Raw genomic sequence first — 27161 nt, forward strand, 5'->3', positions numbered from 1 at the left:
GCACCAGAGTATGGATCTGGGGGACCAGGCCACTGAGTCTAGAGCTGGGCAAACAGATTTTTTTTCAGCCCACTGGCAATTTCAAAAAGTCCGGGGGCGGGGACAGAATCATTTGGAGTCAAATCAAAAATGAAAATTTGCGACCAATTGAAAAGTTGGGGAGAAAACGAGGGTTGGGTCAAATGCCCCGTTTCACGACATTTACATTTTTCACAAAATGTACTTTTTGCCAAAATTTTTGGCCAGCTCTGACCAGGTCCCCATTGCACGGAGCCCAGCTAGAGTCTCTTCAGAGGTGCCTTTGCATCCTGTTCTGTTGTCTCCAAGCCCCTTCGCCAACACGAATGCCAGCAGCAGTTGTGTGATCAGTAGCTGGCTGATGATATCCAGGGCAGGGACGGGGTGTCAGCTCTGGGCTGAACCGCAAACCCGCCCCCAGCAAGGAAAAAGCTCCATTCCCCTGATCCACCCAGTCCCTTTCATAGCAGCTGATTACGAGCCCGTAGCACCATCACCCCACGGCTCCTCCAGTGCAGGGCTTGAGGAGACAGAGGAGGTGAGCGTTGACTCGAGGGAGACACACAAGGTTCATGCACTTTGCTGTGAAGGAACTGATGCACCAGCTGACAGTATCAAACCAACTCCTTCCCGGGGAAACCTCTTGCAGCAGGGTGGAAACTGAACGCCCAGCGTGAAGGGAGATGATCTCTGACCACCACACGGTTGACCAGTGACTCTTGATTCCAAAGCTGCAGCATCCTGTTCCAGCAGGTCACAGGGTTCCCGGGATCCTCTGGGACACTCAGCAGGTTGAAATATTTGGAGAAGGGGAAGCAGCAGGGGATGGAGTGCTCTGGGATGCACGCAGGAGGAATACAGAGCACGAGTGGCTTCTGCCCATGGTGAGTGACAGGGGTTGGGAGGGAACGCCGGGCCCCCGACCACCAGCAGAGCAGGATTATTGTAACCAGGCGCCCGCAGCCAACCTGACACTTCTCCATGCGCTTTCTGCAGCCTGGGACAGGCCGGATGGGCCCACTGCGCTGGCGGGCATTGAGTCATGGGAAGGCAGGACACCTGGGTTCTATAGCCCTGGATAAGCGATCTAAGGGCTTGGGGAAGAGTCCTTCTGCTCGAGCTCCACAGATCAATTTCCCTGTGTAGACGGGGGGGCTTTGGCAGCCCAGGCCTGTCCCACTCGGCGGTGCAGGGGGGAGGACTTGGCAAGGTCTGAGAAGCACTCGAGAGGCCCTCGGGGATGGGACAAAGTGTTAGCTCAAGGAGCAGATGGAAGCAGCATCATGCAATGCTTGAACACAGCACTGGGACCCAGGCGACCTGCGTTCCTGTCCCAGCTCTGCCTCTGCGTGGGAGGCCATAGGCGCGCTCCTTTCCCGTCTCCGTGCCTCGGTTTCTCTTGCTGTAAAAGAGAGAGGAGGCTGCCCCGAGGTCTACGGCTGGCAAACACAAAGCACCGTTCATAAGGCTCGGTGACAGAGCAGGCTAAAGGCTGAGCTGATGCTTCAGATCCATCTGTGGTGGGGGACGACAGAGCTGGCAGGAAAACAGGAGGGGGAGTTATGGCCTCTCGGGGCAAGCGATCTGCTGGGGGGCAGGAGGAGGAGGGCAGGGCCGGGACACAGGAGTGGCCAGCTAGCCCGCAAGGCTTATAATAATTACTTTATTTTAACATCTTTAATTACAGACAGTAAAATAGCTCGAGAGGTGGTGGTGGAGGGTGGGCTCCTGGATCCGGTGGTGTGCACGGAGACACCCAGGGGCATTGGAGGCATCTGCTGTTGGCTTGCGCACATGGCACAAAAGGCTCTACCTCGAGGAGGTGCCCGACGCTCCCCAGGCTGAGAGAAGGGGGCAACGGTGGGGGGGAGGGGCAAGTGGGGTAAAGCACCCCAAGAAATCCAGTCTGCTGCCCCCCCTCCCACTGCCCCTGCCACACACACATCCTCCCCCCCCCACTCCTGGCATGAGTTGGAGGCTGGGCCTCTGCCAGCCCAACACCCACACCCCTATTGCTTATTTGTAAGGCTAAGATTAGGCTGCGGATTCCAGCACTTCCCAAGACGTCCGTGACATTTTCCGCTTCAGCCCTTGGGCGGTGGGACTTCAGCTGTCAGCCAGCAGGGGGCCCCCTGGAGCGCCAAGCTGCCATGGGGGGTCCCACATCTCCCAGCCGCCGTGGACCTCCCCGCTTACCTTCCCCGCCGCAGGGCTCAGGCTCTCATCATCCATCCCCCCCGCCCCTCCCCCCCCGGGTCAGCCCCATTTTGTCAGCGTTCTGTTGAGCGAAAGCCAGGGACGGGGCACTGGCTTCTGTGAATTTCTGTTTATTGCCTGTGACCCGTCCCTGGCTTTTACTGAACAAACCATGACAAAATCTTAACCCTACTTCTTTCTTTGTGGACCGGCTGGAGGCAGACGCCCGGGGACACAGCACGTCTCATGGGGAGGGAGGGGCGTATGCTGCCCCTGTCCTCTGCAGCAGGGAGCTACAAGCTCACAGGGGATCTAGAAGAGGGGCACCCCAGGGTGAGAGAGCTCCTGTGAGACGGATAGCTGGGGGTCCTGGGACCCAGATCCCAGCAGCCAGGGATCCCAGGCCCAGATTCCAGCAGCCAGGGGTCCTGGGAGACAGATCCCAGTATTTGAGAGCTCCCAACAGACTGGCAGGCAGAGGTCCCGGGGCCCAGATCCCAGCAGCCAGGGGTCCCAGGGCCCAGATCCCAGTATTAGAGAGGTCCTGTGCGACTGGTAGCCAGGGGTCCCAGGGCCCACATCCCAGTATTAGAGAGGTCCTGTGCAACAGGTAGCCAGGGGTCCCGGGTCCCAGATCCCAGCAGCCAGGGGTCCCGAGGCCCAAGTCTCAGTATTAGAGACCTCGTCAGACTGGCAGCTGGGGATCCCAGGCTCAGATCCATCGACCATAGAATGCCTCCAGGGATGTGATCAGGGATCCCTACTGGGCCGAGCTCTCACCCCACCTCTCTGAGCTGTGCCAGCGAGTGCCTCCAAAGCTGGTGAAAGCAGAGCCCTGCCTGCCCACCCTGGGTTTCTGATGCAGAGGAAGAGGACGACTAGGGATGGGACCCACCCCCCGCCTGACACCTTGCTTCTGCTTGTGACCTGATCCTAACCTCTGACCCCACCTAGCCCCCTCGCCGCTCCTGAAACCCCCAAGCCCAGAGACCACTGGCGGAGACACGCCTCAAAGCCAGAGCACTTGGGGAAGGGAGGGGAGGCCTCCACGCTCCACCCTGCAAGCCAATACCGTCTGCTGGGAGAGATCGGGCCGCGGACAGAGCCGGCTTGGGCCCAGCGGCCTCTCTGCTCCAGGCCGGAGTCTGAGCGAGGCCTGGGAATAAATACAATCTTTCCAATATATTAAAAAAAAAAATACTCCTTGCTAATGCTCTGCCTCTCAGCTGTGCAGCACCAGCTCACGGCAACACTACAAATGGGCTCGGTGGGGGGGGGGGGGAAGAGAACCACGGCAACACCCCCCCTCCCCCGGCCCTCGTGATGGACGCTCCGGCGCCTGGCCAGCCCGGGCTGATGGCGGAAGAAAGTAAAAAGGCCGAGGGGCCGTCTCTGCCTAGCATGGGGGGCCTCCAGGTGGGGGCGGCGGTGACAGGGGAGGTTACATCATCCCCAGCTGGAGGAGGGTGTTGGCGTAGGCCATCGGTTTGACGTTCGGGTGAGGCTGAAAGAGAAGAGGTGGCCAGGTTAGGGCCCGGCGGGGCTCTGGGGGCAGCACTGTACTCCCTCCCATGGTATCTGCAGAGCCCCCTGCCCATTCGGGGAGCAGAATCACACACCAAGAGGCTGTGGGGAGACTGCGACGGTAACCAAGGTGCTGGCTAGGGGGCGCTGTCCTCTCTCAAGCAATGTCCCAGGGTGGCAGTAAGAGGCGCCACACTGCAGGGAGCAGGGTGGGGGACGCTCTCCCCCGGCAGTCAGTGCTGGCCCCAATCCCCCAGAGCAGCAGTAGGGGGCACTGTGCTACAGGGAGTGTTTTTTGGGGGTAATAGGTAACATCAAGGTCTTGATTCCTTGTGGTTGTCAGAGGTGAAATGGGATCTCCCCTCCACCCACGAGCTAGGGCATTTGCCTCTTCCCAGATAAATTCCAGTTGGATAAATACGCTCTGCGTCCTTGTGTCAGGCCCACAGTTTCTGTTCACTTCCAGCCCTGAACGGGTGTGGTTTGGCTGACAGCTGTTGGCAAACTTCTGCGCTTTTACCTCAACACAGCTGTGCTTCTGCGCTGGGGGAAGTGACGGACGCATGCTGAGCGCCTAAGCACTTTGGGATCTCAGACACTCCAGATGGCTAGTAAATTAACTATTACAGGGGCTCACGTGCAGAGCAAGGGGGGCTGGGCAGATCCCAATGCCCAGGCCGGGTGTCAGGAGGTACTGGGGGGGGAAGGATTGCCCACACAGCTGGTAAAAATGTAACATGGGGCGCCACCATAGACACGTGGCTCTCGACTGGGGATTAGAGCCAGGTGACAAATTGATTTTTCCGGTCAGCGGCTGAACCAAAAAAAATCCCAAACCACTTCGGTTCAGGTTGACCAAAACCAAAAAAACGGGGGAGGGGGGGGAATTCCACGTTGGGTGGAATTAAAGGACCCGTTTTCGAGTGAGTTAATGGGTGTTTTCACTCTGCGTTTCTAAACTATTCCATTGTGTTGTTATTTTTTCCGGACGAAGTTATTAGCCAAATTTGACCTCAATTCGCACACAGTTTCGCTCCATTTGAAATGGTCGTTTTCAGCAAATGAACTTCTCCCCCGCCCTAGAACTGCCCATCTCTATGGCTCCTGCCCCTTCTCGAAATCAGACCCTTTGGGAGTCTCAAATTGGGCCTTGAATCACTAGGCACCTTGGCAAACATAACCCCTAAGGGCCTGTTCCCCCCACAGTTACAGGGCACTTGTCTCTCCCCTTGCCCTTTGACGAGGCAGAGGCTGCCCAGCTGTTCTGAGAATCAGGCCCTGTCCCTTTAAGATTCCTCAGACTCCACTGCCCCACAGGAGGGGTTTAATAGCTTCCCAGCCTTTGTATCCCATGGTTCATTCCCCTCAGGAGCCTTGTTGCCAATGGCTGACTCCCCCTTCAACACATGACTGTAGGCCTCTAGCCAGCAGGGCTGGAAAACCCCCTCAAGCCCAGAGGTCCTGTGGCTGAGATAAGGGGACCCCACCCCAATGCAGATGACTTCACTGCATCTAGGCAGCCAGGAGCAGAGACAGGCAAAGGGTAAACATCCCCTCACAGCCAAGGCCTGATGAAACTTCAGTGAAATTCCTTCTCCCAGGGAGGAGGATTAACACTGCAGCTCCCAAGCAGCTGGTGCCCGGCTGCTGATCAGCCTGTGGCCAAAGCATCCGAGGGAGGCTGACCCCGTCAGCTGGGAGATTTGGAGGGGCACACGGTGGACACGTTTTTCCAGGATCCCGCCTCGTTCCAGTGGCATTGGGCCCCATTCCCAGCTCCCCTGTCCCTGTCATTGGGGAGAGGGACAGGGGATGGCTTTAAGCCCCCTCTGCGCTCCCCATATTCTGGGACCCTGGTGTAAGAACAGCCTTGAAGCTGCTGTAATTAACTCACGTTCTCTGCCCCATGGTCCCTGGGGGGCAGAAAATAGTCACAGCATAGTGTGCTCTAAGCACAAGCCTGATCTTTCTCTTCCACACTCCACACCTGCTGGGGAGGCCCCTTGTGCGGGGGATGTGGTGGGCGTTTCTGCCCCCCTCAAAGGCCTCTTCATGTTGCCAGAGTGGCCTATAGGGCCCCTTTATCTGCACACAGGAGCACAGGGCAGGATGGTGCGGGACAGGACAAGCACCTCCCATAGCCCAGGACAAGCTCAGAGATTTCACAACTGGCCCGCCCAGGTCTGGTTACCCGATGCTTGGAGCTGGGTTTGGACGGGCAGGGAACCCCAAGAGGCAGGCGGAAAGAGCAGGGGAAGGACTGGGATTGTCTGCCTAGCCATGGAAACAGGCCGTGCCAACGAAACCGCACCCCTAGGCAGTGCGACAGCCAGAGGGGGTTGCCCCAGGCAGGCAGGCCCACAGGGGCAGGTGCAGTCAGCGCCCAGAGGCCCCAACGGGACAATCAAATCACTCACCACAGCTGTGAACTGGTGGAATTCGGGGCGTAGGTCTGACCCCCGCAGGTGGATGTATGAACCTTTATTCCCCATCTGGTCGCTGGGGAGAGAATGCATGGGGGGTGGTTACGTCCAGCAAAGGAAGGGGATTCCCATCCCCTGTCCACAGAGACCTCCCTGACTTTTACCCAGTGGGCCTGGACCGCCCCTGACTATACTGCTGCATGGGAGAAAACAACCAGACCTGTCTGCTGCACGTGCTTCAGGGAGGCAGCTCCAAGGAGGAGGGCGAGCAGCGCTCAGTACTTCCACTGAAACCTCAGACGCTTCACCAGCAGGGCTGGGACCCCATTTCACAGATGGGGAAACCGAGGCACAGAGCAGTAACGCGCCCAAGACTTGCTGAGTTGGGGATAGAACCCCTGAGTCTGACTCCCAGCCTCCTCCCCTGATCTAACCACTAGACCCCACGGCCCTCTCAGCTCTAATCACTAGTCAACGCTATCTTTTACAACATGCGCACACAGCCTGTTAGCTGCTTGCCGGCCACACTGCGTCCCTTTCCCAGGCAATCCGCCCTCCCCGGTGGTGGAGGCAGGAAATGTAGATGCTAACCAAGCTGGCTTTGCTCCTGCCCAGAAAAGACCAGCCTGGAGCCCTGTGCTGTCATCCCACTCAATCTCACCCGCGAAGATGGGCTAGGTCAGTACTGTACCATGACTTGAGACCTCCTGGAGAAACCCAGAAACTGTCGGGAGCGGAACAGAAGGCTCAGCAGGGGGCACTCTCCCCTGGCAGTCAGTGCTGGCCCCGATGCCTCTGTGCAGCACTAGGGGGCACTGTGATTCAGGGGGGCGGGGACTCAGCAGGGGGTGCACTCCCCTCGCACTCAGTGCTGGCCACAATGTCCCAGCACGGTGCTAGAGGGCACCGTGCTGCAGGAAGCAGGGTAGGGGCTCGGCAGGGGGCGCTCTCCCATGGCAATCAGCGCTGGCCCCAATGCCCCAGCGCAGTGCTAGGGGGTGTAGGAAGCGTGGACAAGATTTAAGCCTGAGATCCTGACCTCCTGGGGGTTGTTAAGAATCGACAGCTCTTCTCACAGGAGGAGCACGAAGCTCGGCTTCCTGGGAACATCTAGCGAATTCCCCCTGGCCGCAGGATTCTTGACTTCCTGCGCTAACCTTGTAACCAACTAACCAACTGCCACGCCCCAGAAGTGGCTGCATCTCAGCAGCAGGTGAGCCATCCCAGTACAAGCAGTGGCCATGTTCCACCTCAGAGGTGGCTGCATCTCAGTGGAGTGGGGGAGGGAGGAAGGGTGCAGTGATCCCTGGGGTTGAGATTTCATGATCTGAATGCAGCAGGCTGGAAAAGCAGCAGGGGCCCCTACAGGCCAGGCCCTGGAAAAAACAGAGACACTCCCAGCTTGTTGCATGGCATGGCCACCCAGGGGGCCCCAGGGCACGGCCCGGAGCACTCACCAGTAGTTGGGTGCCGAGAAGACGGTGATGCACTTGCCCTCGTGTGTCACCTCATAGCCTTCGGACTTGACTTCGTGGCTCCGGATGATGTAATCTAGCTGGTTCCGCTCCAGGAAGCTTTTGGTGACATCAGGCCCGAACTGACAGCTCACACCGCGCTTGCTGACCGACCGGCCGTTCTGGAAAGGCGGGGCGAGGGGATCCCGATGGAGTTACTGAACATGTCCTGACAGGGCTGAGTGGGGTGAGGGGTCTGCACGTGGTGGGGGGAGCAGAGATCCCACAGACCAAGGCTCACAATGCAGTGTGGACGCCCCTGCCGACTCTTTTGTGATCTCCCAGATGCAGCTTTCCTCCCTCCTGCCTGCCAGACCTTTGGGCTGGCACCAGGTGCTACAGACAGCCCTGGGCAATCTCCGCCCCCGATAAACCTCTAGGAGGCGATGGGGATTCAGTCTCCATGGCCCAACAGTCCCTCAGCCTCACAGCAAACAAGCTTGTGCCAGCGGAGACGGGAAAGCCCCTGCCAAGCATCTGAGCTGAGCCCAAACTTACCCCACCCCAGCCACTGTCTGAGGGTGGGGCTGACCCTGGGCTAGCACCAAGCAGAGCAGCAGATGGTCCCTCCCTCCCTCCCCCCCCCCAGCAGTGAGCTGTCAGCTGGGGTGGAGAACCAGCATCAGCTGCCAGGCAGTGGGGGGATGCCCACAGCTCCCGGGATGCCCCACCCCGGTGAGAGCCAGCAGAGGCCGCTCTGAGTCAGCCCACCCACATCCTCTACCCTGAGCAGTGACCCACTCGGCCTGTGATCGGCGCTTCTGTGCAGAAGTGGGGGTGGAGGACAACAGCCCGGCGCACAGCCCGCACCGGGAGCAGAACTAGTCGCGCGCACACGATGTGGGGGATTTCACTGGCACACTCACCTGAGGCTGCGGGTCGGACCACAGCAAGTCGCACATGGGACCTGCCAAGGAGGAGAGAGGACATGTCACTCCACGCGGGGTGTGCTGGGGGAGCGCCGCCCTCACGGCCAATCCTACACCAGCTATGGGCTGTGACTGAGTGAGCCTTCCTCCCCCCACCCTCCCCGGCTCAGTCCCCTGGGCCCCTCCAGCCCAGAGCTGACCCCCACCCTCCCCAGCTCAGTCATAGATTCATAGATATTAAGATCAGAAGGGACCATTATGATCATCTAGTCTGACCTCCTGCACAACGCAGGCCACAGAATCTCACCCACCCACTCCTGCGATAAACCTCTCACCTATGGCTGCACTACTGAAGTCCTCAAATCATGGTTCAAAGACTTCAAGGAGCAGAGAATCCTCCAGCAAGTGACCCGGGCCCCATGCTACAGAGGAAGGCGAAAAACCTCCAGGGCCTCTTCCAATCTGCCCTGGAGGAAAATTCCTTCCCAACCCCAAATCTGGCGATCAGCTAAACGCTGAGCATATGGGCAAGATTCACCAATCAGATACCCAGGAAAGAATTCTCTGTAGTAACTCAGATCCCACCCCATCTAATATCCCATCACAGGCTATTGGGCCTATTTACCATGAATATTTAATTACCAAAACCCATGTTATCCCATCATACCATCTGCTTCATAAACTTATCGAGTTTAATCTTAAAGCCAGATAGATCTTTTGCCCCCACTGCTTCCCTTGGAAGGCTATTCCAAAACTTCACTCCTCTGATGGTTAGAAACCTTCGTCTAATTTCAAGTCTAAACGTCCTGGTGGCCAGTTTATATCCATTTGTTCTTGTGTCCACATTGGTACTGAGCTTAAATAATTCCTCTCCTTCTCCAGTATTTATCCCTCTGATATATTTATAGAGAGCAATCATATCTCCCCTCAACCTTCTTTTGGTTAGGCTAAACAAGCCAAGCTCCTTGAGTCTCCTTTCATAAGACAGGTTTTCCATTCCTCGGATCATCCTAGTAGCCCTTCTCTGTACCTGTTCCTGTTTGAATTCATCCTTCTTAAACATGGGAGACCAGAACTGCACACAGTATTCCAGATGAGATCTCACCAGTGCCTTGTACAACAGTACTAAAACCTCCTGATCTCTACTGGAAATACCTCGCCTGATGCATCCCAAGACCGCATTAGCTTTTTTCACAGCCATATCACATTGGCGGCTCATAGTCATCCTGTGATCAACCAATACTCCAAGGTCCTTCTCCTCCTCCGTTACTTCTAATTGATGCGTCCCCAGCTTATAACTAACATTCTTGTTATTAATCCCTAAATGCATGACCTTACACTTCTCACTATTAAATTTCATCCTATTACTATTACTCCAGTTTACAAGGTCATCCAGATCCTCCTGTATCCCGGTCCTTCTCTAAATTGGCAATACCTCCCAGCTTTGTATCATCCGCAAACTTTATTAGCACACTCCCACTTTTTGTGCTGAGGTCAGTAATAAAAAGATTAAATAAGATTGGTCCAAAAACCGATCCTTGAGGAACTCCACTGGTAACCTCCCTCCAGCCTGACAGTTTACCTTTCAGTAGGACCCCTTGTAGTCTCCCTTTTAACCAATTCCTTATCCACCTTTCAATTTTCCTATTGATCCCCATCTTACCCAATTTAACTAATAATTCCCCATGTGGCACGGTATCAAACGCCTTACTGAAATCTAGGTAAATTAGATCCACTGTGTTTCCTTTGTCTAAAAAATCTGTTACTTTCTCAAAGAAGGAGATCAGGTTGGTTTGGCACGATCTACCTTTTGTAAAACCATGTTGTATTTTGTCCCATTTACCATTGACCTCAATGTCCTTAACTACTTTCTCCTTCAAAATTTTTTCCAAGACCTTGCATACTACATATGTCAAACTAACAGGCCTGTAGTTACCCGGATCACTTTTTTTCCCCTTTCTTAAAAATAGGAACTATGTTAGCAATTCTCCAATCATACGGTACAACCCCTGAGTTTACAGATTCATTAAAAATTCTTGCTAATGGGCTTGCAATTTCATGTGCCAATTCCTTTAATATTCTTGGATGAAGATTATCTGGGCCCCCTGATTTAGTCCCATTAAGCTGTTCGAGTTTCGCTTCTACCTCAGATATGGTAATATCTACCTCCAGATCCTCATTCCCATTTGTCATGCTACCATTACCCCTAAGATCCTCTTTAGCCTTATTAAAGGCTGAGGCAAAGTATTTGTTTAGATATTGGCCCATTCCTAGATTATTCTTAACCTCCACTCCATCCTCAGTGTTTAGCGGTCCCACTTCTTCTTTCTTTGTTTTTTTCTTATTTATATGGCTATAGAACCTTTTACTATTGGTTTTAATTCCATTTGCAAGGTCCAACTCTACTTGACTTTTAGTCTGTCTCACTTTATCCCTAGATGTTCTGACCTCAATAAGGTAGCTTTCCTTGCTGATCTCTCCCATCTTCCACTCCCTGTATGCTTTCCCCTGGTCCCCTCCAGCCCGGACCCTCCCCGGCTCAGTCCCCTGGGCCCCTCCAGCCCGGACCCTCCCCGGCTCAGTCCCCTGGGCCCCTCCAGCCCGGACCCTCCAGCATCCTCCCCAGCTCAGTCCCCTGGGCCCCTCCAGCCCAGACCCTCCCTCCACCCTCCCCGGCTCAGTCCCCTGGGCCCCTCCAGCCCCCTCCCCTAGGGGAGGATTTATTAAAGTGGACACTCTAGATCAATGGTTCTCAACCTTTCCATACTGCTGTACCCCCTTCAGGAGTCTGGTTTGTCTGGCGTGCCCCAAGTTTCACCTCACTTACAAACTACTTGCTTACAAAACCGGACATCAAAACACAAAGGTGTCACAGCCACACAGTTACTGAACAATTGCAGACTCTCTCATTTTTACTATCTAATTATAAACAAAGGCGATTGGACTATGAATACGGTACTTTCATTTCAGTGTGATACCCGAGCCCTGGTTTCCACTCCTGAGCCTGGTCACGCCAGGAGGAGGTGGAGCGACACCAACAATTCGGTTTTTCTCCACACTGAGTCTCTTATTCCTGTTCTTTGGCTGGCTGGCAGTCTTAGCAGAACATGAGACTTCCCAGAGATGTTAACCCAGCAAAGCCTGGTTCCCAAGGTTAGCATCCTCTCTCTGTACTAAACACCACAACTGGGCTGCTGCGGAGTCATTAAACGCCATTCGCAGACCCCGGTCTGAGGATAGCTCAAGAAGATTTTCTTTCCGGCTGGCAGAGAGCTAACATCTGACAAAACAAATGGGTTTTTTACCAACTTGAGTGGAGTTGTGTTAAACGTTGGGGAAATTACTTGAACTCAGATGTCAAGCGGGCCAAATGATCTACTGTTATTTCTTTAATTTTGCTCTGCTCAAATTTCCCCTGTGCAGACATCAGTGATGTATGCAGGAAGCAGCGGAAAACAGGTACAGCCTCTGTCTCTGCATCTGGACTTTCAGAATTCCTTGGTAAATGCATTTTGCCATAGAGATTCTGAATGTTAGTGTCATGGCCTAGCGTGGAAAAATTTAGATCATTCAGCTTGCTAAATATATCTGCGAGGCTGGCAAGTTGAGCTAACCACACGTTGTCAAACACAGAAGCAAGAGGGGATGAATGATCAGAAAGAAACGTGAGCTTCCGTGCCTAATTCAAACACTCTGGTAAGTACTTTCCCTCTTGAAAGCCAGTAAACCTCTGTGTGAAGCAACAGTTGCTGATGTTCAGACTCCACCTCTTTGCAAAGAACGGGAAACAGGCGAGCATTGAGTGGCCTAGACAGGAGAAAGTTGACAGTTTTGGCAGACTCATTTAAAACTTCATACAGCTCAGAACGCATCTCTTTTGAGGCAAGTAGATAGCATAGTGCAGGTGCTGCAAGGAAGGGTTTTCTGTCCTGATCATAACTATAAGTCTGTTCACTCTCCGGGTCATTGCAGCAGCCCCGTCAGGGCAGATGAAGTCAATTAAACATGTCCTCTCCAGTTGAGCTGGCCATGGGAGGCGTGTGAACTCCCCCACTTTTGGGGAGGCTAGCCCCCCAGCCTTGCCCCTTTTGCCTAAGGCCCCGCTCCCCCTCGCCTGCCGAAGCCCCAAGTCCCTCCTTCCCATGGCTGGAGGAGCCTGGCCAGCAGGCCTGAGCACTGGCCTGACCCCTGGCCTGCTGGCCAGCCCAACCAACCCCTAGCAGCTCTGGGCCGCCAGCCGGCCTGAGCCCTGAGCTCCAGGTTGCTGGCTGGAGCTGAGCCCCCGCCGGCTTCAGGGGAGAGGGGGAGCATGGGCGGGGCCTTGGGGCAGAGCGTGGGTGGGACCACAGCCTGGGTTAGAGGAGGCTTAGCTTCCCCTGGCCTCTGACACCCACCGCCGCCCATGGAGTTGGCCTTTATCCTTTTGGAAAACACTATGTGTTCATTGATATCAGTGGCTTCGGGTATCGACTGTAAGCAGCTGAGCTTCTCCACTGATATCAGCGGACTCATCAAACTGAAGAGCAAATGTTTTTGCCATTTTAAGTTTCCCTATAAGCTGAGAGACAGTATCCTCAGCCATTTGTTCACTTCTACAGCACACGCTGTCACTTCATCAGGGTACTTCCGGGTGCGTATCAGCTACATTTTTTATCAAGCAGGCGCCACAGCGGCAAGCAGAATCAGATTTCCTGCAATTGCGTGCATCTTCTTTGATTCTGCTACAAGAAGGGAGACCGCAGATGAAGTTTTGAGTGCATCTGTAGAAGCAGTCGACGCTTTTTTCATTTTAAGCTGGTAAGTCTGGACCTCAGAAAGCTTTCTTTGAAAAAATTCTACTGGCTTACCCGCATGCACAGGGTATATCTTCACGTCATTGCAAATGCACTGGCTTCATACGGCTATTCGATAGTTTCTCCGCAAAGGAAACACAAAGCTTGAGGTGGATCGTTCTGTGTAGATGTGCATCCAAAAGCAATACACGCCTCGCAGATCTGATGATGAGGCTTTTCCAGTCATTTTCAATTTCCTGCCATTTTCACCATGGCCACTTCCAGCTCCTCGTATTAAAAAAATCTATCCCCTTTTACGTCAAGGCCACATACACACCATGACAACTTCAACCTCATTAGCATGCCTGAATGCTTCAGTGATATCGAACGCATATCTAATACAGTGTGTCTACGCACGCTATGTCACCGCATAATAGTATAAAGAGCAGTATAAACAAATCATTGTCTGTATGAAGTTTTAGTTTGCACTGACTTTGCTAGGGCTTTTTTTGTAGCCTGTTGGAAAACTAGGCAAATATCTACAGGAGTTTACGTAACCCCTGGAAGACCCCCTACATACCCCCAGGGGTACATGTAGCCCTGGTTGAGGCTACATGCTCTGAATCCTAATAAAGAGGAGAGGGTAGAAGTTGGTAAAGTACAGGTAAGAGAAACAATAGAACAATCAAATGAAAGAGTTCCATTCAATTACATCAGAAGAAGGCAGACAATTATATACTGACAAATTGTATAAGTAATTGTATACCTGTGCTAGAAGTCTAAACACTAAGATGGGTGAACTAGAGTGCCTGGCATTAAATGAGGATATTGCTGTAATGGGCACCACAGAAACTTGGTGGAACAATGATAACCAATGGGACACAGGCAGAGCAGGGTACAAAATACAGAGGAATGACGAAGTAAGTCGCGCTGGTGGGTGAGTGGCACTGTGTGGGAAAGGAAGCAGAGTCCAACATAGTAAAAATCTTCAATGAATCAGACTGTGCCACAGAATTTCTACAGACAGAAATTCCATGCTTGAACAATAAGAACATAGCTGCAGGAATATACACCGAGCACCCGACCAGGATGGTGATGGTGTTTGTGAAATGCTCAGGTAGATTAGAGAAGCAACAAAAACAACAAATAAGGGGGGATTCCAATAATCCCCATACAGACTGGGTACATGTCACTTCAGGACAAGATCCTGAGATAAAATATCTAGACGCTGTTAATAACGGCTTCTTGGAGCACCTAGTCCTGGAACCCACAAGGGGAGAGGCAATTCCTGATTTAGTCCTAAACAGAGCACAAGATCCAAAAGATTAGCAGAACCATCCAGCAACAGCAACCATAAAATTATTATATAAACATCCTTCTGGAGGGAAATACCAAAAAACCCCACATCTCAGTAGCATTCAATTTCAAAGAGGGGAACTAAACAAAAATGAGAAAGTTAGTTAAATGGAAATTGAGAGAGAGAAATGCCAGCAAGTTGCAAGGAAACTATTTAAAAACACCATAATAGAGGCTCAAACTAAATGTAAACCCCAAATAAATAAATAAAAACAGTAAATGGAGCAAAAAAAGGCCACCATGGCTAACCAGAGAAGTAAAACGGGCCATTAGAAGCAAAAGGGCATCATGTTTGGAAGTCAAATCCTAGTGAGAAAAATAGAAAGGAGCATAAACTCTGGCAAGCCAAGAAAGAATTTGAAGAGCAAATAGCAAAAGGCACAAAAACTAGCAGCAAGTTTTAAGTACATCAGAAGCAGGAAGTGGGCCGATCAGTGGGGCCACTGGACAATTAAGATGCTAAAGGAGCACTCATGGAAGAGGAGGCCGTTGCGGAGAAGCTAGATGGATCCTTGGCATCGGTCTTCACCGCAGAAGATTTGAGGGAGATTCCTACACCTGAGACATTCTTTTTAGGTGACAAATCTGAGGAACTGTCCCAGATGGAGGTGTCGATAGAGGAGGTTTTGGAACCAGTGGATAAATTAAGCAGTAATAAGTCATCAGGACCAGGTGATTTTTACCCAAGAGTTCTGAAGGAACTCAAATATGAAATGGCAGAACTATTAGCTGTGGTATTTAACCTATCGCTTATATCAGCCTCTGGATCAGATGACCGGAGGGGAGCTAATGTAATGCCAATTTTTTAACAAGGCTCCAGAAACAATCCTGGCAATTACAGGCCAGTAAGCCTGACTACAAGACAAATTTCCTAATTTTTCTGGCAAATTGGTTGAAACTATAGTAAAGGGCAGAATTATCAGACACACGGATGAACATGATATGTTAGGAAGAGTCAACATGGCTTTCGCAAAGGGAAATCATGCTTCAATCTAGGAGAATTCTTTGAGGGTGTTAACAAGCATATGGACAAGGGTGATAGAGTGAATATAATGTACTTAGACTTTCAGAAAGCCTTTGACAAGGTCTCTCCCCAGAGGTTCTTCAGCAAAGTAAGCAGTCATGGGATAAGAGGGAAGGGCCTTTCATGGATCAGTAACTGGTTAAAAGACAGGAAACAAAGAGTAGGACTAAATGGTCAGTTTTTCACAGAGAAGTGAGGTAAACAGCCAGGTCCCCCAAAGATCTGTATGGGACCAGTGCTGTTCAATATGTTCATACATGATCTGGAAAAGGGGATAAATATTGAGGTGGGAAAGTTTGCAGATGATACTAAGTTACTCAAGACAGTCAAGTCCAAAGTAGGCCATGAAGAGTTACAAAGGGATCTGGGTGACCAGGCACAAAATGGCAGATGAAATGCAATGTTGATAAATGCCAAGTAATGAACATTGAAAAAAAATAATCCCAACTATACATACAAAATGATGTGGTCTAAATTAACTGTTATCACGTAAGGAGAGAGATCTTGGAATCACCGTGATTAGTTCTCGGAAAACATCTGCTCAACACGCAGCTGCAGTCAAAAAAGCGAACAGAATGTTAAGAACCATTAGGAAAGGATAGATAAGAAGACAGTAAATATCATAACGCCACCATATAAATCCATGGTACACCCACACCCTGAATACTGCGGGCATTTCTGGTCATCCCACCTCAAAAAAGATTTATTAGACCTGGCAAAGGTACAGAGAAGGGCAACAAAAATGATGAGGGGGGATGGACCAGCTTCCAAATGAGGAGAGATTAAAAAACCTGGGACCGTCCAGCTTAGAAAAGAGACGACTGAGGAGGGGTGGATATGAGAGTGGTCTATAAAATCATGACTGGGGTGGAAAAAATTAATAAGGACGTGTGATTTACCCCCTCACATAACATAAGAACCCGGGGAGCTGGTTTAAAACAAACATAAGGAGGTACTTTACATAGAGCACAGTCAACCTGTGAAACTCACTGCCAGGGGAGGTTGTGAGGGCCAAATGTATAACTGGGTTCAAAAAAGAATGAGATAAGTTCCTGGGGGACAGGTCCATCAATGGCTATTAGCCAAGATGGCCAGGGACGCAGCCCCATGCTCTGGGTGTCCTTAAACTTCTGATTGCTAGAAGCTGGGACTGGATGACAGGGGATGGAACGCTCAATAATTGCCCTGGTTGTGTTCATCTGGCACCAGCTACTATTGGAAGATAGGGTACTGGGCTGGACAAACCACTGGTCTGCCCCAATATCGCCACTCTTATGTTCATTCCCCCCCAAAAATATTGGGATTTCATCAAAAAGACAAAAGCTTTTTGGTTTCCCAATGAAGAACAGAAGATTTCCCAAGTCACTTCACCTCTCCTGGTACATAAGAATGGCCACAGTGGGTCAGACCAATGGTCCATTCAGCCCAGTGTCCCGTCTTCTGGGGTGTACAAAGAACTGGACAGCTGGAGTGATGCACCCGTCTATCCCCTCCCACCCTCCGGCAGCTGGCAGTCAGAGGTTTAGGGTTTTGCTCCTGACCATCTTGGTGGAGAGGAAGGAGGGCCCAGTGGTTAGAGCACTAACCCAGTACTTGGGCTACGTGGCCAATTCATTGTCTACGCACCTTATCGCCATCTGTAAAACCGGATTACAGCACTGCCCTGCCTCTCTGGAGGGTTATGAGGATAAATATGGTAAATATTGTGTGGTGATGAGAGCCAGACAAAAACCTGAACGAGGCAAAGTGACTCCCTGGTACTTAGGATCACAGAGAGATGTAGTGCTTTAGAGACACGCCTGAGCATTGAGGCCTTTTCAGGCGGTGAAACTACAGGAGGGAGAAGGATCCAAGTGGGCACCCAAACGTGCTTTTAAAGCGTGATGCCACTGGAAGGAAAAGTTAACAAAAAGAAACAAAGCTTTTGGGGGGCGGTGGCATGGGACACCAGGCACAGGGAGCATGTTCTAAGCACACCCAGCCACTGGGGGATATAGGGTGACCAGATGTCCTGATTTTATAGAGACAGTCCCGATATTTGGGGCACCGATTACCCCCCACCCCCCGTCCCGATTTTTCACATTTGCCATCTGGTCACCCAAGGGGGATACGAACAGCTAAGGATCTGTCCCTCAGCACGGAAAGCCACCAACTCGGGGAGGGGGCGGGGGGAGCGACTGTGTAACCGTGCACTGGAACAGTGGAGCTAATTGAAACCGCTGGTGGAACTGTTACCAGAGCTGGATCTGAGCCAGGACACCCCCGGTTACATAGGCCGGTCTGGGAAAAGCAGGCAGTGACTGGCTAGTTTGGTCCTTCAAGCAGCATTTCCTGCAGGACGGCCCCCCCTAAGGCACTGCTCCCATACTGATTTACAGGGGCAGCCCCCTAGCACCCAGCCCCACTTCCTGCAGCACGGCACCCCCTAGGGCACTGCTCCTGTATTGACTTACAGGGAAGGTTACTTACCACCAGCCCCACTTCCTGCAGCCCAGCAGGGGTCCCTTTCCCTGGTCTCCCATCCAAGCACTGGCATGTCCTGGCTCTCCTCAGCTGGGGGTGGGGTGAAATCAGATTGCAGCATGTGGCATAAATCCACACTGCCGGCTCCCTGACACTTTGCTCTGACGTTTCTATCCAACTGAAATTGTACAGCCCTCTGGACTCCCACGCAGGCACCGTGGTCACAAGCACCGTGGCCTGGAGGCAGCCACGGGCGACTTTACCGAAGCTGGTGGGTTGACAGCAGCGATCGATTTGGCCCGGTGCGTGACTACAGAGCTGAACATTAACTCACTCCAGTTTCCAAAGGAAAACACTCCACTCTGCAAGCCAAGCAGTCCCTCGTGGAAATGAGCAATGGAAAGTCCGCATCATAGATGATCGCTTTCCTTTCAGGGCAGAGTCATTCCCTAGCCTGTGTTTTCAAATATGTTATTTAGCCTTGTTTCAAAGACCCCAGCGGCCAGGTTTTCCTCAGCTCCCTTGGAAGGGGGCCAGGTTATCTGGCGAAAACTTAATTCCTTTACATTCCTCAACATTCCTCAGTCCTGCCTCTTTAAACAGCACATGTTACTTCCTCCAGATTTATACCCTTCGACTGGCTTCCAGGTAACTGATCCAGGGGATCCCTCAGTGGTTTCCACACCATGCTGCAGCGCCTGACACCAGCACGCCGCGGATAGGCCCAGTCCCATGGGGCGTAAAACGCAGCAAGGAAGGAGGATCTGGTGTGAGCTGGCCAAGCTGGGGACAGGGGTGCGGTCATGCACAGCCCCAGAGCGTTATGCGGGCCAGCTCCCCACTGATGTAAACCAGCACAGAGCCGTTGTAGTCACTAGGGCGACACGGATTAGCACCAGCGGAGGTGCCCACAGAATACAGGGACCGGTGCTTCACAAAAGCGGGCAGCTGCCGACGACTCCGCTGTACAGTATGATCCAAGGAAACCAAAAGGGCTCTCCCTGTCTCTCTCCGTGGGCCAGGATCGGTGCACGCAGGGGACTGTCCCACCCCACCAGTGCAATCCCTTGCAGCGGGAAAGGCCCGGCCATATACAACACCCCACCCCATGCAGGGCGCGCCTTCCTGTCCTGACCTGAATCCGGAGGCTGCCGATTCCTCTCAATCTTCCGGATGTCGTCCAACGTGACCCCATCTTCGCTGAAGAGCCCGCCGTGCATTATCTGGCAGGAGCACAGCACAGGTCATGGGTGGGGAGAGGGTGCTCAGATAGGTCAGGCCACAGCAACGAGCTTGCCTTAGCCTTCCGCCCCCCCCCCCCCCCCCATGGGGGGCGGGCAGGAACAGCTGGGAAGGGGAGTACATGGCAAGGGGACATGTCAGACCCCTGCTCTGACTGGGGTTTAACACACACAGTGCCCTCCCAGACCAGCTCCGAGGGAGGTAACAGTCGGGCTAGAGGTAGATCCAAGCCATGGAGATGCTCAGGATTACACACCGGGCCTTGGGCTACTCTCCATGCCCACTGCCGGTCCGGATGCGTGTCCCCCCGCCACCCCGCAGTGCTGTATTCCGCTCTCACCAATACTTTGCCATTGATGCATTGCGCCAGGGGCAGCCACTCAAAGACCTCGCTGAAAAGCGCAAACATCTGGGCTGTGTATTTGGCTTTCACCTCCCCCTCGAACCCGTAGATCTGGTTCATGTTGTCCGTCTCGTGATTCCCTGGGGGCCAAAGAGGTGTGGGAAAAAACATCAACCAACCAACGGGGGTCCAGCTGGAGAGAGGAGAGCTGCCCAGCTCTGGCCAACAGACAGCCAAGACTGGCTGTCGTCCCTTCCCCAGGGCAGAGGGAGGGATGGGGTTGAGCAATTCACTGCAGCACAGAGCCACCAGAATAGTAGCGAAAGGTTTAATGCATTAATAAAGGTCAGTGTGGCTGCTCCCCAAGGAAGCCCCCATCATTGGGCTGATTTGACAGCCAGCATTAACAAGGGGGATGGGGGGAGTTTTACTGCTTTAGAGATTCACTGATTCCAAGGCCAGAAGAGAGCATCTAGTCTGACTCCTGTATAGCACAGGCCAGAGAACTGCCCCCAAACAATTCCTAAGGCAGATCAAGGATAGTTTAGCCATTTCATCTGGGCTCACTGGCTGGACAGCCCTTTGGGTTAGCGCTGTCCACACGGAGCAGAACGTGGCGGGGGTCACCTCATTAACCCTGAGCTACCTGGCTCCCTCATGCATTTCTGAGCAAAATTCAAGCAGTGGCTTTTAACTTGAAGTTAAACCTGGCCTCCCTCACTCTGGTATCTGAGCATCTCCTAATCCTTAATGCATTTATCCTCCCAGCTCTGCGATGAGGCAAGGCAGGACTAATATCCCCATTCAAAAAATGGGGAAATGGAGGCGCAGAAAGACTAGGGAACTTGCCCCAGGTCACACAGGGAGTCTGTTGCAGAGCTGGGACTTAAACCCAAGTCTGCCAACAGTTAGGCTTGTGCCCTAACCACTGGTCCATCCTTCCTTCCTCCCTCTCTGGAGGCTCTACCGAGCCCCAACTGGCTTGTGAGCTGGGATGCTTTCCTGTGTTCACACCGTGATCAACCAGGATTGGAAAGCATGCCTGACAGGGATCAGCTCCCACACCTCCACCTGTTTAGCTGAAAGAGAAGGTGAAGGGGTAACTTGAACACAATCTGGAAGTAACAAATATGGGATCATGGGCTCTTAGATCTGACAAAAGTCTAACAAGAGCCAATGGCTGGGAGATGAAGCGAGACAAATTCCGACCAAAAATAAGGTGCTAATTTTTAACAGTGAAGAGAATCAGCCAATTGCACCAGTTCATCAAGGGCTGTGGTGGATTCTCCATCAGTGGCCATTTTAAAATCAAGACTGATGGTTTTTCTAAGATACCGGCTCTGACAGGAATTGCTTCAGGGCAGCTCTCTGGCCCATGCTATACAGGGGGGCAGACCAGATCATCGCAGTGGGCCCCTCTGGCCTTGCAGGAAGTGATCAGTGAAACAAAGCACTCTGGGACTGGCAGGCCTTAAATGTGGATCTCGTGGCTGCTGCTCACTGGAGGGCCTCCAGGTGGGGTAACCGCTCCCCTCACAAGAGTCATCTAGAGCCTGGGCTGGTTGGCAAAGCTCAGCTTCTCAAGCATGCGGAAGGCTGTGAATGGTGGCACCTTTCTCTCCTTCCTGGCAGGGAAGAGGTTAATATTGCTGCCAAGCGGGAGTGGTGACAGCTGCTATACAGGAGCGATCGCCCTGAGCAACTTGGTTCTTTTGTGGACGGGGGCATCACTTTCGGTGGGTTTAACTCATTCCCCACCGTGGGCACGCAGACTCTGTGATAGGGCTGGTGAATTTTCATGCCCGCTTGGTTCGGCTAAGTTAGCTTTAGGGGAGGGATGCACCCAGGTCTTTTCAGACGCTCAGGCTAGATATAACCATAAAATATCAATGACTCGGAGACTGTGACCCACCCAGAGACCAACTGAAAAGGCATGAGAGAGCTGGGAAAGGGTAGGAAAGGAGCGAAAGCCAGAGCATCCAGGGAATTCCACATTTCCATGATGATCCCCATGATCCTTTGCAGCTGGGGAATCTCAGAGACAGCAGGTGGATTTGGAGAAGCCAGCTTTGCTAAGAAGGAGAACTCCAACTCTGGGTCTCTGCTGCAGCTTGGGGAAGCACCAGGAAAACAGCCAGCGAAGGGGACAGTTTGGGGAGCTCTTGCCCCGACTTGAGTACAAAGCAGAGCTCTCCAGTGGCTTATTCCCGCTGCTCCCTCCCACCCCAAGGTGGGATGGGACTGCACTTACCACGGAGTAAGTGGAAATGATCCGGATACAGCAGCTTAAAACCGAACAGCGTTAATATCACTTCCACGGAGAAGGAGCCGCGGTCAACGAAATCCCCGTTGAATATCTGCCGAGGTGGCTGCGCTCAGGAAAACGGGCCCAGGCGTCACTCTGGGATGAAGAACACTGTGATCCACCTTAGGTACTTGTATGGCCCCCCCGACACCACCACAGTACTGGAGCAAGCAACCCTGGGATTTGCCATTTTACAGACCAAAGCACAGAGAGGCTAATGGATTGGCTCAAGACCACACAGGGACTTAAACCCTGGTCTCCAAGCCCTAGGCTGGCAGCCCTAGCCACTGGGCCAGCCTTCCTTCCCTCCCTTTCAGCACCTTTCCTCTCCCCAACGCCGCTTTTCTGGAGCCTCTTTCCCAGTCCCACCCAAAGGCCTGACAGATGGTGTGTGACCCCCCCCCCGGCTTCTCTCCCCGGAAAGCATCTTAGAGACCCCCCTAGGACACCCTAGCTCCAGTGTTCCCTCTAATTTTTCCCACGCATGTGAGGAATGAATTTTGTTATGTGCACCAATATGGAGGTGATGTGTGACACATCACCTCCAAACTGGTGCACATAACAAAATTCATGTGGAGGGGGTGGGGCCGAAGGGTTTGGCGTGTGGGAGGGGGCTCGGGCAGAGGGCTGGGGCGCTGAGGACTCCGGCTGGGGGTGCGGGCTCTGGGGTGGGACCAGGGATGAGGGTTTGGGGTGCAGGCTCCCCCGGGGCTACAGCGGGGAGAGCGGACTCCCCCTCAGCAACACCTGGGCTGCGTGGGGAGAGGTGCTTCTCCCCTGGCCGCGGCAGGTCCAGGCCAGGGTTGGGTTGGGGGTCAGTGGAAGGGCTCCTCTCCCCACAGCCACAGCAGGTCTGGGGCCGGGGCTGGGTTGAGGCACCTCTCCCGCTGGCCGCGGCAGGTCCGGGGCTGGGCTGGGGTCAGGGCGCCTCTCCCCCAGCCGTGGCAGGTCGGGGGCTGGGCTGCGGCCAGCAGGGAGCGGCGCCTCTCCCCACCACAGCAGGGCTGGGGGAGAAGCATCTCTCCCCACCGCAGCCCTGAGCGCCTGCATGGCACTGCTGAGCAGCTGGGCAGTTTAGAGAGAATTTAGCCCAGCACCACCAAGGTGTAGCTTTAACTCATTCCCCAAGCCCTCCGACTCAGGACTCATGCTCTGCTGTCAGGCTCAACAAAGCACGGCAGTCAGGAACAGGTCACTGTGGGAGTATAATCTCTATGCCGGGGCTGGCAAACTTTTTGGCCTGAGGGCCGCATCGGGTTTTGGAAATTGTATGGAGGGCCGGCGGGGGGGGGCTGTGCCTCCCCAAACAGCTAGGCGTGGCCCGGCCTCCCGCCCCCTATTCCCCCCCACACACACACACACTTCTCGCCCCCTGACTGTCCTCCCAGGGATTCCTGCCCCATCCAACCCCCTCTGTTCCCTGTTGGCCCCCCTGGGACCCTTGCCCCCATTCAGCCCCCCTGTTCCCCGCCCTCTGACCGCCCCAACCCCTATCCACACTTCCGCCCCCTGACCACCACCCCAAACTCCCCTGCCCTCTATTCAACCCCCGCTGCTCCCTGCCCCCTTACCGTGCTGCCTGGAGCATCGGTGGCTGGCGGCATTACCGCCGTGCCACCCAGCTGGAGCCAGCCACGCCACCACGCAGCACAGAGCACCGGGTCAGGCCGGGCACTGCAGCTGCCCTGCCCCAGGAGCCTGCAACCCCACCGCCCAGAGCACTGCGCCAGCTGAGGCTGCTGGGGAAGGGGGAACAGCAGGGGAGGGCCAGGGGCTAGCCTCCCGGGCCAGGAGCTCAGGGGCCGGGCAGGAGGGTCCTGCAGGCCGGATGGGGCCTGCGGGCCATAGTTTGCCCACCTCTGCTCTATGCCGAGATCTCAGTGGCAGTCAGGACCATTTCCCGCACAGTACAAATGGGGAAACCAAGGCATGGGGAGGGGAAACAATACATCCGAGCGCTGGAACAGAACCCAGGTCTGTCTCCTAGCCCTGTCACCTCCTGTTCCTAGAGAGCACACATCACATGCTAGATCAAAGGGGGAACCAGCAAAGGATACATATGGGTTCGTTTCAGACGGCAGCCCATTCAGTTCAAATATATTCAGCAAGTCGTAATACTGCCCGTGGGTGTCTCCGCACACCGTGACCTTCTCTGTCTGGGAGAGGCCAAGAGAGGAGAAGAGAAAAAGGAGAAGGAGACAGAAGAAAAGTAAAACCCAAGCCAGACAGAGCACCTCTCCCCATGCAGGATCCCAAAGCACTTTGCAAGAGTGGCTTCAGCCCACTGTGGATACACAGCCATCTCTGAGGTGGGACATGGCATCTGTTTATACTGGGATCCCTCACCCAGCACAGAAACTCAGCCACGTCTGGGGTGGAGCGTGGCAGCTGTTCATACAGTGATCATTTCCCCACACACGTCTGGAGGGGGCATGCCAGGTGTTTAAACAGGGACTGCTCACTGGTCTAATAATTGGGCCTACACATTTACCCTAATTGCAAGCTTAACTTTAAAAAGTGAGTATACGTTTAATAAACTATAACGACTGCTGATGGGAAAACGTGCCAAAGGGAGACAAAAGGACTGAATCGGTCTAAACCAAAATGCCTACTGATATAATTCAACAATTGTGTTAAGATCGTGCCTGGTAAACAAGTGTGGGACTGGAAATCAACAAACCAAAATTGGTGTGTCAGAAAACAGGCTGAATTGGATAAAATGATGAAAGGACGGACTATCCCACCCATCAAGCCCTTCCGGGATCCTCCAAAAGAGACTTCGGGGGAGGAGAAAGCTGGCAGCATGGGAACTATTTACCAAGGGTCATGGTGGATTCTCCATCACCAAGTTTTAAATCCAGAGCGGCTGGTTTCTCAAAGGATCTGCTCGAGGAATGACTGTGGGGAAGTTCACTGGTGTGGGTTATGCAAGAGGTCGGACTAGATGATCAAAATGGTCCCTTCTGGCCTTGGAATCTATGAAACCGTGAGGCTGGCTGACTCAGACACATGCTTCACCATCATGGCTGCTACACCCACCATCTCCTTGGACCCTGGACTGTCTTCATCCCAATCCTGAGACATATCCTGACCTGACCAGACCAGACCAGACGGAGGGAGCCAGATGATATCGTCACCTCCAGTAGCTCCAGCTAAATTCTGAATACTACCTGGGACATGAGACTTTGTCTCCTTCCTCCAATGTGCCCTTTTCCTTCCCTACCTTATTTCTTCTCTTTCCTGTCTCTCTCCATTTTCCTTCGGTCTAATAAGAGTCTGGCTTAGCTGGCCAACACTGTTGTAAGCCTGGGACCAGAAGGAGGCAGCCCAGAGGAAGGCCCTAAACAGCCCGATGCTGGTACAAGTTTGCCAGGTCTCAGAGTGGCTGATCAGACCGGGGGCTGGGCCTGAGTTTTTCCAGCAGTGAGGCTGCAAGTAAAAGTCAACCACAGACAGAAGCTGTCTTTTCTGTCTTTCCTCTTGTGGCTGTTTGTCTGGTCTCCTCTCATCTTTCAGACTTTAATAGCAGCCGCTCAAGCACATTTCAACTAACTTTGTCTCTCTTCCCCCAAACGTATAGTAACTACCATCTTTAGTGCCAGTCTTTTAGATGTCAGAGACGGGGAGTTTCTTTCTAAAATCCGTCCAGCTAAAGGAAAAGGGAACAAGTGAGGCTGTTAAAATGAAAGCCTGACTTAATATTTTACATTTCAACCTCTTTTTCCTTATTTTCTGTATCCTGAATAAAAGACTAAAATGACGTTTAACAATGCGCTTGCCATGGTGCTAAGCAGGCTGAGGTCCCCACAAGTTGTTTAACTCTGTTTAATGTTGGACAGCTGCAGGGCCAGGTTAACGCTTTTGACTCATTGGGCTCATATGTTCCATCTAAATTAATACATCCGTGGTGAAATGCAACCACCTCTGGGGTTGGACATGGCAGCTGATTAACAGGGCACAGTAACACTGCTCGCACTGAGGACACAAGGAGAATACTGGGTCCATTTTGACCAGCAGGAATTTACGGAGACTGGATGGCTGAGGTAATAATCTTTTATTGGACCCCCTCATCTCTCGAATATCCTGGGACCAACACGGCTAGAACTACATTGAATCCAGGAATTTAGGGAGGCAGGTTGGAATTGCATGCCTGAATCTGTCCCAGACAACAACGATAACGACCCTAACTCTGGTGAAAAGGATCATGGGATCCCTCATCACGAGCCCAGCACATCACCATGCTGGGACAAGGAGGGAAGTATGTAACTCAAGGGGAAGAAAACGGCCTATTTCAAGCAACCCGGCCCCTTTGAGGGCTCTGACTCTGGTTACGACAGCAATGGGTGGATCAAAGAACAGACATGTCAGAGCCTCCCACTCCAATCCCAAAAGCCGTTGGACAGCTGCAAATGCTCTCAGATAAGGGCTGGACACGCAGTAAGGGATTCCCCCTCCCACTCCACTGCCTCATGCTGCAACAAGAGGCCATCCCAGCGGCTTAGCCAGCCAGGGATGGATCTCCGCTGGTCCAGAGTCCCATACAGGTTAGCTTGGCAAGTCCCAAGTTAGGTGAGGTCAGAGGTGGGAGGAGACATGGCATGGATTGAACAGCTGCTCATAGGCAGTGCTGGCAAGCCATGGTTCGAATTACACCACAGACTGTTTTGGCCCCCAAGCAGCCTGAGGGGGGAGGGGAGATATGAAGCCACCGGAGCTTCTGCTCACCCAGTACTGCGGGTTTGGGATCCCAGGACCTGCCACCCCAAGGCTGCAGAGAAGGATACCCACCTCTTTTAACGTGGTTTCTACTAGAGTGGGGAGTTTGACAAGCACCTCCTTCACCTGCACCAAGATCTGCCCAAGGGAGAAAAGGAAGAGTTAGCAAAGGCAGGATGGGGCGGGAAATGAAGGACACAGCCCTGTCTCCAGATGCAACAGGTCCCCGCCCTTTGCCAGCATCTTGCTGGGCAAGTCCCTGGCCTTGCAAACAGGGGGCCCCCCAACACACAGGGTGGAGAGTTCAGCTCCCAGCATGCAATGTGCCATCTTGATGACACGGAAGCACTGCAAGCTGGGACATGTAGTCTTTATGGCTCCCTCTATGTTACAAAG

General features: G+C 53.1%; 1 protein-coding gene across 2 annotated transcripts in view; it reads right to left on the reverse strand.

Moving 5' to 3' along the window:
- Nucleotides 1–1665: 1665 nt before the first annotated feature.
- The window catches only part of PPP5C (protein phosphatase 5 catalytic subunit), a 49814-nt gene continuing 24318 nt past the window's right edge, over nt 1666–27161 (reverse strand). For both annotated transcript variants that reach the window (XM_048833051.2, XM_048833052.2), the window contains 9 exons: nt 26838–26903; nt 24107–24205; nt 21996–22101; nt 19742–19884; nt 19295–19382; nt 8542–8582; nt 7619–7797; nt 6156–6237; nt 1666–3718 (listed from right to left, as the gene is read on the reverse strand). In XM_048833051.2, the coding sequence (XP_048689008.2) occupies nt 3656–3718; nt 6156–6237; nt 7619–7797; nt 8542–8582; nt 19295–19382; nt 19742–19884; nt 21996–22101; nt 24107–24205; nt 26838–26903 (867 nt within the window). In that variant the 3' untranslated portion in view covers nt 1666–3655. The remainder of the gene's footprint in view (nt 3719–6155; nt 6238–7618; nt 7798–8541; nt 8583–19294; nt 19383–19741; nt 19885–21995; nt 22102–24106; nt 24206–26837; nt 26904–27161) is intronic.

The sequence above is a fragment of the Caretta caretta genome, chromosome 23, assembly GCF_965140235.1.
Source record: "Caretta caretta isolate rCarCar2 chromosome 23, rCarCar1.hap1, whole genome shotgun sequence".
Lineage (NCBI taxonomy): Eukaryota > Metazoa > Chordata > Testudines > Cheloniidae > Caretta > Caretta caretta.